The 15856-nt window shown below is 52.4% G+C and overlaps 1 protein-coding gene across 1 annotated transcript in view; it reads right to left on the bottom strand.

Moving 5' to 3' along the window:
• LOC123927646 (sodium/potassium-transporting ATPase subunit alpha-4) overlaps positions 1-11224 on the bottom strand; it is a 28836-nt gene extending 17612 nt beyond the window's left edge. Inside the window, exons 1-10 of the mRNA XM_045982322.1 lie at positions 11072-11224; positions 10882-10941; positions 9156-9359; positions 8342-8455; positions 6400-6534; positions 6008-6125; positions 2657-2925; positions 927-1137; positions 621-730; positions 298-432 (exon numbers count right to left, since the gene is read on the bottom strand). Coding sequence (XP_045838278.1) covers positions 298-432; positions 621-730; positions 927-1137; positions 2657-2925; positions 6008-6125; positions 6400-6534; positions 8342-8455; positions 9156-9359; positions 10882-10941; positions 11072-11224 — 1509 coding nt within the window. The remainder of the gene's footprint in view (positions 1-297; positions 433-620; positions 731-926; positions 1138-2656; positions 2926-6007; positions 6126-6399; positions 6535-8341; positions 8456-9155; positions 9360-10881; positions 10942-11071) is intronic.
• Positions 11225-15856: the final 4632 nt, after the last annotated feature.

Raw genomic sequence — 15856 nt, 5'->3', positions numbered from 1 at the left:
ACTGTCACCAACCAGCCTGTCCTACCCACAGGACACTTCCCGCTGGCTCTCTCCACTGGGGACAGAGTCCCACGCTCAGCTGGGGATCGGGGAGCGAACGTCTCTTTCTTTACACCTGTTTCTCCCTTTACCTGCTGGTCCCTTTCTCCTGAGCTGAGCCTTCCTCTTAACAGGGACGCTGGGTCTCCACTGTCTCTCTCCTACTGGTCAGAAGGGAGGCCCAAGGCGAAGGCAAAACTCCCACTTCCCCAAACCATAGCTCGCCTCCGCCCCCATCTACCTGCCTGGGCTCCGTACCTGGTACTTGTTGGTGGAATTAAAGGGGATCTCGGCCACCTTGGGGTTTTTCTCTCTCATCTCCTTCACAGAACAGTACGACTGCTCGATGAACTTGAGGAGGGCTGACTCGGAGGCATCCCCTGTCGTCTCCCGCTGCCAGGACGGGGGTTGCACGGTGAGCGCGAGGGGTACAGCACGGGGCGAGAGGTGCGGTGGGGAGGACCTGGGGGCAATACCTGAGCGCCCGGGATGGAGATTTCTGGGGGAGAGGGCGGGGCACACCCAGACCCCGAGGCATCGGCCGTCCCCACGGCATCGGCTGCCCCCCCGGGGCCTGATACCTTAGCAATGGGAAGGTTCTCTTGGTGAGCCTTAAAGTCGGCTCGGTTGCAGAGGCCGGCGATCCGGGCCAGGATGAACCAGGTCACAGAGCTCTTGGCGAACGTTTTCCCTAGGGAAAAGCAGCGGCTCGTGAACAGGGTGGGGGCGGGAGTGTGAAGCAGGTGGCTTCCTTGCCTCCTGCTCTGTCCCCAGCCCTTGACAGGGACAGTCCTCGTCCGCGCTCAGGACCCAGTTGTCCTCTGTGTCCGCACTCCCTCGGCCCACACGCCACCCCCGGCCCCTCCACGACTGGTCCCTGCACACACCGCTGGAGTCCCCCGTCTGCTCCTCCCTGGTGTCGGCCTTGTATATGGTCTTGTCGAACCACATGTGGGCGACGGTCATGCGGTTCTGGGTGAGGGTGCCCGTCTTGTCGGAGCAGATGGTGGACGTGGAGCCCAGCGTCTCCACGGCCTCCAGGTTCTTCACCAGGCAGTTCTTGCGCGCCATGCGCTTGGCGGTCAGGGTCAGACACACCTGGGAGAGAGAGGAGGGCTGAGAATTAGCGGAGACGAGGAGGTCAGCAGCTCACACCACTTCGAGTTCTGGAAATCTGGTCATTTGTATCGCTCTTGTAATTTTTGGTACTTCTTTCCCCCCTTTTTTTTTTTCACCCAGTACGCAATTCCACCTGCGGCCACGGTAAAGAAAACCAGGAGAGTGACTGTGAGCGTGCCTTACGGCAGAGCTCGGAAAAAGGGTATTTTCCTTCACCAGGGGAACGTAGAGACGACGTTATCTCCTGGAATATTCTGCTCCCCCAGGACGCTTTCATCTTTGCTGCTCAGCAACCCTGTTCAAGTCAAGTTCAGGCCACCCCTCTCTGCAGTCCCTCCTTCCCAGGGACCACGTCGATAGCTAACCTTTCATTGTGGCGCAAGAGGGCTGGTACCAGTAGTTGGAAACAAAAGAAGAAAACGGGAGAATCCTGAATTTGAGAAGGAATATTGCAACACTGGAAAAGACTCGAGAGATCATTTATGAACTGGGACATTTTTGTTGACATTAATTATATGGACCATAAATTCCGTGAAGGTCCGGTGTGTGTGGCAGGGTTGTTTTAAAAACCAATCAGTTCTTGGGCTATGGTTATATCAATATAGAATTCCAATCGTGGGGCTATGATTTATTTACATATTATCACTAGTCCCGAGGTTTGGGTGCTGACCGCGCCCTGAGTAGTGTTCTCTGTTTTATCTCATACTGTAGCATCTCATTATCCATTTCTATTTGTCCTGATGAGTGGGAGCGTCCCCCCAGCAAGTGGTCAGTAAGCCAAGGGTGTGAAGACCGTTTTCCTGTGAAGAGCGGCGAGAGGAAAGGGGGTGATGTCACCTCCCACCGGAGAGTTTGGGGACACATGATGGCTCCCATCAGTCAAACGCGTAGTTTGTGGAAGAGAGAAAAATGACTTGTTTTGTGTCTCTTCAGATGGGAAAACTGGGACCCAACAGGAAGTCATATTTCTGCTCAACATGATGAAATCCACTAGAGCAAGCCCGTGGCGAAATGAGCGGAGACCAAAAGGGGAGGGGCTCCCAGGACTAGAGACACTCATCATCTCCCATGGATTGTATGTAAGATATTCGAGTTTGGTGGAAAGGTTGGATTTCTATGGGCTTTGAAGTCCTTTCCAATAAGATTCTATAGTTCTGAGTCAATCTTCCTCTAGAAACTGATGATTAATTAAACTGACGCCTGGAGATACTCAGTGATTCGGCCAAGTTCACTGACCGGTACAGCCCAGACAGGAACTCACCGCTGGTGACTTACAGTCTGAATGCTTCCTGTATCACAACTCCTGGAGAAGAAAGAGAAGGCACTAGAAAATATGGGTGGGGGGAAGTCAGGGTCCTGTGGGCACTAAGCGGCGGACACGTGTGCGCACATCAGGAGTCCTCTGCGCTAGGAAGATTCAGCAGCAGAAGAGATACATGGTTTCATCCCTTGGGGTGGCGTGTCTGCCCAGAGGCCCCCCTCCACCTAAGTTACTCACCGTGACGGTGGCCAGCAGCCCCTCGGGCACATTGGCCACAATGATGCCAATGAGAAAAATGACAGCTTCCAGCCAGCCGTAGCCCAGGATAATTGAGAGCCCGAAGAAAGTGACGCCAAGGAAGACGGCCACCGCTGTGATCAGATGGATGAAATGTTCGATCTCTATGGCGATGGGGGTCTTGCCGACCACCAAGCCTGACGTCAGAGAGGCGATGCGGCCCATCACCGTGGAGTCTCCCGTCGCGATCACAATACCCCGAGCTGTTCCTGTGGAACGAGGGGAGGTCTGAGGCGGAGGGCGCTGCGGGCTTCTGTTCCTACGAGGAAAGCACTGTCCATGGTCCAAAGCAAGGCGGACACTTAAGACCCTCCCAGAGCTTCTAGTATTCTATGCGCCTCATATTTAGTTTACGCAAGTAAGGTTCTCCCCGCCCAAGAAATCTCTGAGGTTTCACAGTTCTCCGATTTTATCGACTCATTGCCTTCCCCGTCAAGAAGGTCTTGATCACCCTTCATCTAAATGTCTTCTATTGTCTGTACGTTTCTTATTTCGTCCTCAGCAGCTGAATGGTTTCTAGATCTCTAGGAATCAGGGTCTCCTGCTGGAGTCCTCCCTCCCAGCACCTGGTTCTCCCCTGTCCCAGAGGTCCTCAGCTTCTCAAGGGACACTGGGCCGTGTTTGGAGGCCTCTCTGCGGTCTCAGCTGGGGTGGGAGGGGCTGCTCCTGGCAGCGGGCGGGAAGAGGGCAGGGGTGCAGCTCCACATCCTGCAAATGATGGAGCGCCCCCTTACACCCCCTCCAGGGGAGAATTACCCTGTCCTAACGGTGACAGTAGGGAGGCTAGGGAGGCTGGGGAGCTGCTCCGGCCGGAGCCCCTCCCTGCTCCGCCTGCTGGAACCAGCCTGACCCCTGCCGGGGAGCAGATGCCATAACAGCTGGGCTTCGGGGCCTCTCCCTCTGCCAATGTCCCCCTGCCCTGAGTCAGCAGGGGCACCTGGACATCATGTCTGGCTGTACCTGCACGGGATGCTGGCCCCTCACCTACGTGGCTTGAAACAAGGTTCTTGGCTCAAAACCATTTTTCCTGCTGTATCAAAATAATGGCTGAAATTCCTACCCTTCCAAGGCACGGTCTGAATCACCCAGAAAAGTGACGTATCCTAGAAATATCACTTATGTTAGAAGCAGAAAGGCTCTGGCTGGAAGTTCAGCTTTTCAGCGAGGCCCCTGGGAGCCCTGGGGTTCCATGCACGCTGACCCTCAGGCTGCCTCGGCTCTGAGAAGGGGATGGAGGCATCGAGGAAGCAGGGGGGACAGTAAAGGTTATTCGAGGAGCCTAGAACCCGAATGGGCACATCGTAGGCACGCCGGTGTTGGCTTCTTTCTTTTCTTCACGCGTGGGACTGGGTTGGGGGGCTCTACTCCGACAGCACCCACAAACGCTGTTTCCGGGGTGGCCTCCTGCTGCGGGAGTCTGAGAGCGGGGTCCCGCCCAGATGGCCACGAGGGGCGGGGGGGGGGTCTGGGGAGGAGCGGCCCCATGCAAGGCCCTCTGCAGATGGGCTCCCCACCCGCTGCCCGCCGGAGGGCTGCCCTCCGGAGGCGTTCACAGAGGCTCGGCAAAGACACTACAGTAACCGAGAGGTGCTGAGAGAGTTTGGGGTTTGGGGCGGGGTGGACTGTGCCACTACCTGGGTCTACTTTGTGCCAGGATTTGGTCTAGTTCTTCCCTTCTGCTCCTTCATGGGTTTCCCTATGTGCAGAGAGGCAGGATCTAGTAATGAATCCCATGTATCTGGAGACAGGATGGGTGGGTGTCAGCCCAGGGAAAGTCAAGGCCATGGGCAGGCCTCCCATACCCCAGGCCAGACGGATGCCTCTGTGCTCCTGCACTTCGCCAGGGAGACAGCTCTGGCCCCATGGAGATGCGTGAGAACCCAAAGACAGAAGTCTGTACCCGCAGCCCCATCGGCCATGAAAGTAGGAGGCGAGGGTCTGGGAGGAAGGTTAGAGGTGTCTCCTCGTTTGCAAAGTGCACAGACGTTCCCCGGTTCAGAACAGGAACTCCTTCAACCGAGCTCCGCGCCCTCGGCCACATCTCCTGTCCTTCTGGTCTTTGACTAAGGCCCCCTCCATCCCGGCCAGACCCTTGTTTCTGGAGTGGGGTATCACCACCCACTTTCCTCCCCTTACCTGAATGCGCTTTGCTGACCAAAAACCTGCTTGGGAAGGACAAATGTGAGCAAAACTTTTTCCTAAAATTTAATAATACAAATCTAGTGTTTTTGAAGGAAGCTTGCTAACCTGCCTCTTTCTGTCCGATCAAAATTAAAAAAAATTTTTTTCAATATGTATTTTATTTTCTGGTTGGATTCTTCTTCAGCTTTATTTTATTTTAAAGTATTTTTTAAAAAAATACTTTTAAGATATTTTTAACTTAAATAAATAACTTCATGACCGGAGAGCTCACAGACCAGATAAGGGTCTGTGGAAAGAGCCTGGGTTTTGGGGGACGGACTCGCACCAGAATCCTTGCATCTCCTGCTGACTTGTGCTCTTGGATACGCCTTTCATTTCTTTGAGCTCTGCACGTGCAAAATAGAGCTAATGTTTGTTGTGTCGTGTCATGAGACTCAGACACGTCTGTAACATTTGGCGCGAGCGAGGTGTTGAAATAAAAAAAAAAGCTATTTCTTGGACACCCAAACATTTATTCTTAAGCGCGAGTAATGGCTTTCATGGGTGTTTCAGAGAGCCTTGCTGGCCTCCTTAAGTGTGTGTGGGGGGGTTGACATGAGACTGAGCCCATCATGACCACCTTGGCCAGAGCTCCTCCCTACTCAAGGGTAACTTAGACTCTAGGGGCAAAGCCGAAGTGTGAGGGGGACTCCTGGTTAACTTTGATTTCCAATGCCGGTACCTCTCTGGAATAGTGACAAGTGGGGGCTCCTCTCAGAAGACTGTCCCTGCAGGGCTGGGTAATTTTCTGCCCTTCCGTGCTATTTTCAACCTCTAGAGCCCCATCCACGCACTGGCCAGAATAATACAAGCTGATGATCACAGCGCACTTCCGTCGGGTCAGGCTTTGTGCTCAGCATCGTGTACGCGTGAGCTCATTGACTCCACGGAAAAACCTGCGAGACAGCGACTCAGTATCATCACGGTGCCCACACGGAAATGGTGGCTTTGACCCTTCACCAGTGGTTTTGACCTTTCACCAGAGTGATGGGAGGACCTAGACTGTTCCCCAGCTGTTACCTACCTACTCGTTTTGAAGACGGAGAGTTCTCGAAATCGTTGTTTCAATCTCTGCTTCTGAGACTAGGCTACTTACGACGTGACACTTACCTTCCACGCAGTTGGTGGAGAAGAAGCAGATGTTGCGGGTCTCCAGAGGGTTCTCGTGGGTGAACTCGGGGGAGCGGGTCTGGGGCTCGGACTCTCCCGTCAAGGACGAGTTGTCCACCTGGGAGGGGAGGGAGGATGGGACGGAAAGAGTGAGCATGGGAAGAAAGATTCCTTTACAAAGACGACATGTCTTTGTCTGCCACCAGCGTCCTCATTCCTGGCACGCAGGGAGAAACAAACACACACCAGCACCTATTGTCTCCAGCCTCAAATGTGCTCCCGAAGCTCCTTGAGGTTCTGACCATGCTTCCTTTCACGGAGTCCAGCTCACTACCTCAGGCTGCCCCAGGACAGTGCTTGGCCACCTCCTGTAGCTTCCCGCATCCCCTCACCTTACATCCTTGGGAATAGATGAGCCGGATGTCCGCCGGGATTCGGTCTCCGCCCTTGACTTCTACCAGATCTCCGACCACCACGTCCTCCACATGGATCTGCATCTTCTCTCCGCCTCGAATCACCAGAGCTTGCTGTGGGAAGATGGCGCGGGGTCATTTCCAGGGCTTTCCGCTTCCCCCGTACCCGCTCCTGTACTCCTGTTCCCGGTCTCCTTCCACTGATGCCCTTCCTTATGCGCTCACTCACCACATCACCCTGGAAGGTGTCTTTGGCCGGTTGCACATTTTTACCACCCCTGTGGCTCTGATGACCCTCTGTCTAAGAGGTGGGGTCTGTCTCTCCATCCTTACCCTTAGGCTGGGCTACACGGCTGGCTTTGGCTCATAAGACATTAGAAACATAAGGCAAGCAGAGACTTAAAAAGTGGGGGCTTGCCCTGTTGTCCCTGGGAACCTCTCTACCACCATGGCGATCAAGCCTGGGCTAGCTGCTGGAGGAAGAGGTCAGGAGAAAGGCCCCAGCTGTCACAGACATCTCAGCCAGCCATCCCCAGACACTGGCATGAGGTCATCTGAGACCGTCCAGCACCCCTCAGCCCAGTCCAGATCAGAACAGCCCCTCCACAGAAGTGTGGGAACTGCTATGTGTGTTGTTTTGGAGCCACGAAGTTTGGGGTGGCTTGTCAGGCAGCCAAAGCTAATGAATGGTCTCCAAATCCTACTTTATTTTACCAAAGCATCATCCCCTGCCTGGACCCTCACGCAAGGGAGGCTTAATTCATGTTGACGGCGAAGGGAAGAGATCCTGGGCTGTGACACTAGGATATGACGGTGCCGTCGGCAAATTCTGGTGCCTGTTCCTTTCCAAGTCTCCAGCTGCGTGCCTAGAAACCTCTTCCTGCTGTCCTATTATTTCCAGACGCTTAAACATACCTTCTTAGTAGAAAAGAATCTCAACGTTCAGGAAAGTGGCGAGCTTAAAAATCGCACCAAGAATACCTGTATAAGCCCTACCCAGAGTCACCTGTTGACATTGAACCCCGTTTGCTCTGTCCTTTGGTCCCTGTCTGCGCATACGCTTGTGTGTGAACACGTCTTCGCCTGCACCGTCTGAGGGGAGGTGACATACGGCCCGAGCTTCTGTCCTGCGTCCTTCAGCGCGCACGTCCCAAGAACGAGTATGTTAATGCCCACAACGCAGTTGTCCATTTCAGTGGATTTCGCTTCGACACGGTGCTGTCCTCTACTGTCGGGTCCCGGCCTCGTCAGGTCCCCGTATGTCAGGTCCCTTTGCCACATTATTTTCTCCTGAGGCACAGGATTCGGTCTCGTGTTGTATTTCGTTGTCATGCCCCTTTAGCCCCCTGTAATCTGGAACATTCTCACAGCTGTTCTCTCTTTTTTTTTTTTTTAACACAGAGAGAGAGAACTTGCTTGAGGTGGGGGGGGGGGTGCAGAGAGAGAGGGCGAGAGAGAATCCCAAGCAGACTCCACCCCAGTGCCGAGCCCAAGGCCGGGCTCGACCCTGAGATCATGGCCTGAGCTGAAATCGAGAGTCAGACACTCAACTGACTGAGCCGCCCAGGCGTCCCCGTTCTTTGTCTTTAAGGTCGTCGACGTTTGAAGAATCCAGCTTTTCCAACCTCCTCTGTACCTCCCCGGCTTTTACTAGAATGTTCTCCTTTGGGGCTTCAGATTATGTTCCTCCCATTCAGATTATGCACGCCGGACCAGACTGCCAGACCAGACTGCTTCATAGGTGATGCTGAGTCTTTCTCAGGATGCTTTTAAGGTCTGACCCAGTAAAACCTGGGGGCCCCTAACCTCATCACCACCCTCACTCAGTTCACGCATTGTAGGGCATAATTTTCCGGGGACTCCAAAAGTGTGTGTTTGGCCACATTCTACATCCCCTCACGAGATCCTCCAGCAAGCCTACCTGCGGCACCATTTTTCTGAAGGAATCCATGATCTTGGAGCTCTTGGCCTCCTGGTAGTAGGAGAAGCAGCCGGTGATGATGACCACGATGGCCAGGACGCTGCCCAGGTACAGCTGGGGGCAGGGAAACAAAGGGCTCATCAGGACGTCTTTTCCTTCCTCTTCACCCTCAGAAAATCCATTGTAGTGGGTTAAGCCTCTGCCTTTGGGTCAGGTCATGATCTCAGGGTCCTGGGATCGAACCCTGCATCGGGCTCTCTGCTCGGCGGGGAGCCTGCTTCCCCCCTCCCCTCCTCTGCCTGTCACTCTGCCTACTTGTGATCTCTGTCAAATAAATAAATAAAATCTTTAAAAAAAAAATAAGAAAACCCACTTGCAAGGGTAATAGCCAGGGGTTGAGGGAGAGCCCTGAGCTGGGGTGAGGGCCAGCAGGATCCAGCAAACACCCAGGAAAGCTATTCATGGCCTGGGGGGTAGGGGGAGGGCCAGGGAGGGAGCCTGGGAGAAAGGAGATAAAGAGATAAAAATTCTGGCAAGAGACAGGGGCTGCAGAGCACTTTGATGATCAGTCAGGAAGATAGATGATCAAAGGAGAGCAAGTTTCCGGGTGGAACTACGGCTCTCTCCGGGAACTGAGTCAGGAGCTTGCCAGGTAAAAGGCTGGGGGAAACCAGGAGGGACGAAGGCCTCCCTTGGAAAATCCTGGGAATACAGGGGATTCCGGCCAGAGGCCTTGAGGAGCGCAAGGCTACTGAGTGGCAGAGGGCAGGGCCAAGCAGAGACTGGGTTGGCCGCGGCAGCCGGAAAGACTTACATTGTCCTTGGTGGGCTCCTCGTTGAAATGTATCTGGATGCCGTAGGCCACGAAGCAGAGAATGGCCCCAATCCACAGAAGGATAGAGAAGCCCCCGAACAGCTGTTTACAGAATTTGACCCATTCTGAAGTGGTTGGGGGAGGGGTAAGTGCATTGGGTCCATCTCGTTTCAAGATTTGCTGCGCCTTTCCTGGGCTGAGGCCCTGTGTGGAGAGGAAATAGGGAAGGAACAAGCAGCAGCTGCAGCCAAGCTCACAGGTGCCACTGAGGGCCCCCAGCGAGGGCGGGGGCGGGGGCGGTCTAGAGACCAGCGGAGCTCCCCAAAGATCACCCCAGAGCTCGCGGCACAGAAGGGATCTCCTTTATTTAGCACGGTTACACGGGGAGGATTTTCGGTTGGCGGACAGATTCACAAGACTTTGGAAGCCCTGTCTTGGGTTGGCAGTGTGGCAGGACAGCGGAATGAGTGGGAAGGGTCCTCACCTTTGTGGAGCGCCCGCCCTCACCAGAGGCAGCCGTCCACGGTTCATGAGACCACACGCAAGCCAGTACGATGCTGGGGTCCAATAGATTATGTCAGTAACATGGGGACAGTCACACCGGGGCTCGTTAACTTAGACATGGGGAAAAGTTCCGATGCCGATCCAACACACGAAGGCACGGATTCCCCCGGGAGCCTGTCTTTCCCTCTAACAAAGCAGTGGCAGAGCCCACCGGAGGGTTAGACAATCCGCCACGCGCCAGCTTCCCCTGAAAAACGGACAACTTGAATGAAAACAGGACAAACCTTCTGCGGGCCTCCCTGGTTATCAGACAAAGCCCCTCCAGTGAAGAAAGCCTAGAACGAAGAACTTATAGATTTTGAGGGCCTGTAAGTTTTTATTTGTGGTCCTGGTATGAGTGGTAACAGCAACAGCGCTAAGGGTCATAGTCGGAACGTGTGGTTTTACTGTTAATCCAGTGGTTCTCAAAGTGCGGCCTGGGAGCCCACGGGGTTCCGAGATCCCCTCGACCCCTTCGGGGGCTCCACAAGGTCAGACGATTTTCACAACAGTGCTAAGTCGTGGTTCGCCTTTTTCTGCTCTTGCTTTTGAGTGTATGGTGGAATGTTCCAAAGGCTACATGACAGGTATCACGGCAGATTTAGTCCTGAACATGCGTGGGAACCCAGCTGCCTTCTGGTAAAAAGCTAGACATTAAAGAGGTTTGCAAAAATGTCAAACGCCCCAAATTGTTATTTGGGAAAACTGTTATTTGTCATACGAATATTATTTATACTAATATATCATGTATTTACTCTTGTTTTTAAATAAATTAGGAAGAATTTTTTAATTTTCTCAGTTTTAATGTTGAAGATGAAAGCCGTGGGCAGATGTAACTCACATACATGAAAGCTCTTCACGGTCTTGAGAACTTATGAAAGCGGAGAGGGGCCCCCGTCACCCCCCCATCCCGCCCCCCCACCCCAGCCACCTCCCGGGACCAGGACTGGAGAAGCGCTGCCCTAACCCCTTCTCCTTTCTCTCATCTGACCGGACTCTGGGGGGCGCCCTGCTGGGCTTTCTGAGCAGGTGTGTGTGGGGGGGGGGGGGGGACTTGTCTGGGAGGAGGGAAGGGTAACAACGTTGACCTGGAAGTTTGGGCTCCACTGCGGCCCGGGGTGGGGGGTAGGGGGGCTGGAGTCGGAAGGAGACCCTCCGCCTCCCGCCGCGCCTCCTCGCTCACCATCGTCAGGTCCACAGAGTACTTGGCGCTCAGCTCTTCCAAGGTTAACTTGTGGTCCTCCTGCGGGGACAGGGGAGTCGTGGGGGGATGGGTGGTGACCTGGGACCCCGAGGGGGCGCCTGGCCTGGGTGTGGTCTCCGGGCAGGAGGGGACGGGGCAGCGGGCTGAGGGGAGCGGCTGGGGGTCTCACCAGGACCACTTCTTTCTTTAGCTCTTCTAGTTCCGCCTTCTTTTTTCTCCTCTTCATTTTTCTTCTCATCCTAGTCTTAGACCCCTTTTTAGGTCTTGGGCTTGGGTTCTGCTCGTGAGGGGTCACAGTCCCCTTCTTCCCCCTGCGCCCCATTGTCCTCCTTAGAGATGGCTGACCCAGCTCAGCTGGCGGGGAGGGAGCCAAGAGCAAGCAGAAAAGGCGGGGTGGGGCACCGAGGAGTCCGGCGGTGGGGACGGGAATGACCAGGGGAGCGAGGAGGGGAGGGCAGGGGGGTACACGGCCAGGGGAGAGCAGAGCCCACAGGTGGGCTCCCGGCAGGGAGAGGCCGAGCCGGAGGCCGCGACAAGTGGCAGGCCAGGGCTGGGGACACGGTGAGGGCAACCCCGCGGCTCGGTGAGGAGGTGCGGATGCCGAGGGGACCCAGCGGGTGGGTCAGGGGGCGGAGGCCCCTGGCCCAGGCCCCGTGGGCGCCACGGCAACCCCCAGGTCTGTGGTCACAAAGGCCTCAGGACTGTTCTGGCCCAGAGTCCAGAAGTCCCATCTCTGGGCTTGAGGGCCACAGGAGAAGCGTTGGCGTGAGGGCCAGACTGGACCCAGGTCCCCGCTGGGTCCTGCTGGCTTCCAGGGCTCACGGGAACCCTAGGCAGCTGACAGAAAAAATAAAGCAGGCCCTGTGTGTGAGCATGCCCTGACTGAGCCCGCTTCTCTGCCCCCCTTGACCTCGAGCTTTTAGTTTTAGGAGATCACAGCAGAATAGGTCAGATCTTGGGCATTTGAATCAGTCCTGGGTTTGAATCCTGACTCTCCCACTTACAGCTGTGTGGCTTTGGGCAAGTTACCTAACCTCTCTGTGTGTCCTTTTCCTCGTCTGTCAGGGGGATACCGTCTACCTAAGGTAGCAAAAGTTAGGATTAAATTGAAGTGCTCTGTGTAAGGCACAATGTCTGGTATATGTAGTATGTGTTCAAGAAATAGCTTGAATTAACTATTATTAGTTTCATTTGTGGCTTAATGCGCAGCCCATCTTAGTGAGAATAAAGCTCTGCTTTTCCGTCTGACAGCACGGTATTTCCCATCTTAATAGGACGCATTTTTCTCTTCTGCTCTCCTTCTTTGACATCTCGGTGAGTGCTTTGATAATGTTAATTTTATTTATGTTTTCTGTGTAAATACGTCCTTCCAAAAAGGATCTCGGAAGCAGCTGTATATTTCTATCATTTATATAATTTCTCCATGACGCATGCCGCAGACGCTTTCCCTTTCTGATCTTGTCTGATATTTGTTTCACTGCGTATGAGTTTGGCATGCGTTTTAAAAGTATGACTGCACCAAAAAAAAGAGAAATACATACATATACATACACGCATATACATACATATACATACACACATATACACACATACATATACATACACACACATATACATACATATACATACATACATATACATATATACATACATATATACATACACATACATATCCATACATACATATCCATACATATATACATATACATACACGACCGCATCAGAAAACATCATCTTGTGCTGACGCAAAGCTCCTTCACTATTCAGAAATAGAGATTTTCCCTCCCCGCCGGGACAGCGGTGATCTGTTTCTTCACTAGATCGGATTGGATTTTTCTTCTCTATTAAAAACATACAAAGTCAAAGCTGGGAGTCCCACTTCTGACTGCTACTGCTGCTGACGGTGTGCCTACCGCCTTCCAGTCTCTTCTCTGTTTAGACAGATAGAATCTCGAAGGAGATTCCTTCTCAGTCTGTAGAGGATCATCCAAGTGCCCTTTGGTGGTCAGTCTTTCGTGTTTGTGCCTCTCTATGTGTAATGTCTGCGACGTGTTCCAGAGTCTGCCACGACCCTGAGCCGCTTGGTCATTCCCCCTCCTCATGGATTTATAGGATAATTTCCTTTTCTTTTTGATCATTAGAAACAGCGCTGCAGTGGCAACCTCCCACAGGGCTCCCTTTCCGTCCTGGAGCTTCAGTTTCCGTGGAATCGATTTCTGTTGCTGAATCATAGGGTCCTCTCCTCCGAAGTTTTAGAAGACTCCGGCAGACGGCTCTCAGAAAGGGCTCTTCCTGTCTCTGTCCCAGCAGCGAGAGACAAGTGTGTGTTCGCATCAGATGACTTTGATCTTTCTTATTTCTGCCATCGTAGTCAGTGAAATTTGGTATCTTATAGTTTTAATTTGCATTTTGGATCATCTTGGTGAGCATTTTTTCCCCTTAGAGTGAATGGGCTTTCTGGATTTCATTTTTCTTTTTGTGAATTATTCTTACGCTTTTCCCAGATCCCCATTGTTTTCTCATTCTCATGGATTTGTAGGAGCCCCTTGTCATACGCGGTACAAACCTTTTCCCCCAGTCTTCGTGTGTAATGAGGCTCATAAAGCCCTTGGGAGCAAGGATCGAATTAAAGTTGAAATCGCCCAGCTCATCTGTGCGTCATCTATGTGAACACAGCCCTCAGCCCAGGGAGCACATGGGAGTTACCCCCCCACCAAAGCAACTTAACTGACAGAGAATCGATTGAAATTATTTTTGGAAACCCCATTCTGTTCCACAGATCTTAGCTCAAAGGTCTACCTCTTCAGAGAGGCCTTCTGGTTTCCAAACCCAGTATAGTTGCCCCATCCCTCATCCCCCATCCCTACCCCTCATCCCCCATCCCTCCCCCATGCCCCCTCCCCCCACCCTCCATCCCCCACCCCTCGCTGGTCCCTCACACCCCAATGTGCAGCCCTCAATCCACCCCTGTGACCTTGGCTGTACTCCCCACCTTCTGAAACCATCCACCCACTTGTCTGCTGACTTGTTAATTGCCATTTTCTCCGTGACCGTGACCGTGACCGGCTTCTTCACGGCCGTGTACCCAGTTCCCAGAATAGCTCAGAGTGGCTGGTCCACAAGTAGTTCCCAAGAGTATGTTGAATGAATGATAAACTTTCAGGTTTTGTCTTAATGTTCAAGGTCTTGATGATTGCCACTTCGGTCTGTCATGGTTTAAACTCCGTTAGGATCCATATGATAGTCCCACAAGTGTCTGCTCGTGGGTTTCGTAATTATAACAAATTCTTATATTCTTGCCCGACCCGTCCTGCAGCCAAACGTCACAACCAACAGGCCATGCTGTGAAAACACGGGGAGGATTTTGATATTAGATTGAGGCTTTAGAGAAGCTTCTGTTTCTCTTTCCTCTGTTTGGTCTTCCACACAGCCGTCGGGATTAGCCCTCCCATATTCCTGCTTGTCTCGTTGATCTCCTTGTGCTTTCAAGTTTCTTTAGTAAATGCCGTATGTCACGCACGCGACATCTTGAGTGTGGTCGGTTTGGTTCTGTCGTCGATGGAGCTGTTGGTGCTGTATTTTCTATCTTGCTGATTTTAGGGATACGTGGGATTTTGAAAGAACTGGTATCTCCCACCCTGTGCCTTTGAACTCATTGCTTCCAGGTTTTGTCATTGTTGTTGCGTTGTTTTGGAGGACTTCCTCAGATTTTTTTAGGTATTGAACATCTCCTATACCAAAAAAGAAATATGTTTTTATTTCTTCTGGTTTGTCCCTTTATTTAGACCATTTGGATACGAACTCCTAGTTCGGGATTTCAGAGGTTAGCGCTTCTGTCATGGTTTGCTGCCTAGTTCTTCAGATGTGCGGTGGCCCTCCTCTCTCCTCAGCACCACGGCCCTTCCCATCTGCTTTTTCCTCTGACATTTGAATCCAGAATAGATGTTGAATCTTACCAAGCCCTTTCTCAACATGTTTTTGGAAATGACTAATCACTTTCTTCTAGTAAATCTTCGTTGTTAGTTTTCCATGTAACATACTGGACTTGCATTCCGAGATGTACCGGTCATTCATTATAGACATATCTCATTAAATTCTATCAAAGCTGAATTCGTCTCCTACAATAGGCTGGGCAATATAATTTCCCCCCCTATATTCTAGTACAGTTAAAATAATATAAGGATGTCTTTGAGGAATTTGGGGAAAAAAAATCCTCCACTGATTTCACTGGGTCTAAGGGTTTTTGGAAGACTCATGCTTTAAAAAATCAGTTAACGTACAGCGTATTATTAGTTTCTGAGGTAGAGGTCAGTGATTCATCGGTTGCGTAAACACCCAGTGCTCATTCCCTCACGTGCTCTCCTTAGTGCCTGTCCCCCAGTTACCCCATCCCCCAACCCCCTCCCTTGCAGCAACCCTCAGTTTGTTTCCTATGATTAAGAGTCTCTTAAGGCTTGTCTCCTTCTCTGAATTCATTTCGTATCAGATGTCTTCCTTTGATAGCGATCTACTCATTTTTTCCTATTTTTTGCTGCATTCTTAGCATTATGAATATTTAGCTTGTCATCTGTCTCTGATGAGTCATCACGTCTCCTATTCCGTAGATGAAAAGGAAAGGCCGTGGAAAGCATTTCTGCCTGGATCAGGGTTGGCCTTGACCTCCAGCAGGACTTCCACCTTGGGCGAAGCCCTCCAGCCCATTGATGCATCTCCTTGTCTCTTTTTTCTTACCCCCTGTAGCGTCTTTACACTGCAATCCGCTCCCTTTGCAGGGCTCTAGTCACCTGAGTCTCCCCAGCCCTTTGGCTCCAAACTTCATTACCACAGATTCCTGGCTCCCTCCCCGAAACCACCCCCCCAGTTCACAGCACCGCTGGGCTGACCAGGCTCCCTGTGGGCGGGCAGGCTGGCGGTCCCTGGGGCTGCAGCGAGTGTGAGCCTGGCTACGAGGCTA

Source organism: Meles meles, chromosome 17, assembly GCF_922984935.1.
Source record: "Meles meles chromosome 17, mMelMel3.1 paternal haplotype, whole genome shotgun sequence".
In the NCBI taxonomy this organism is placed as follows: domain Eukaryota; kingdom Metazoa; phylum Chordata; class Mammalia; order Carnivora; family Mustelidae; genus Meles; species Meles meles.
This window is presented reverse-complemented; position numbering and strand designations above follow the sequence as displayed.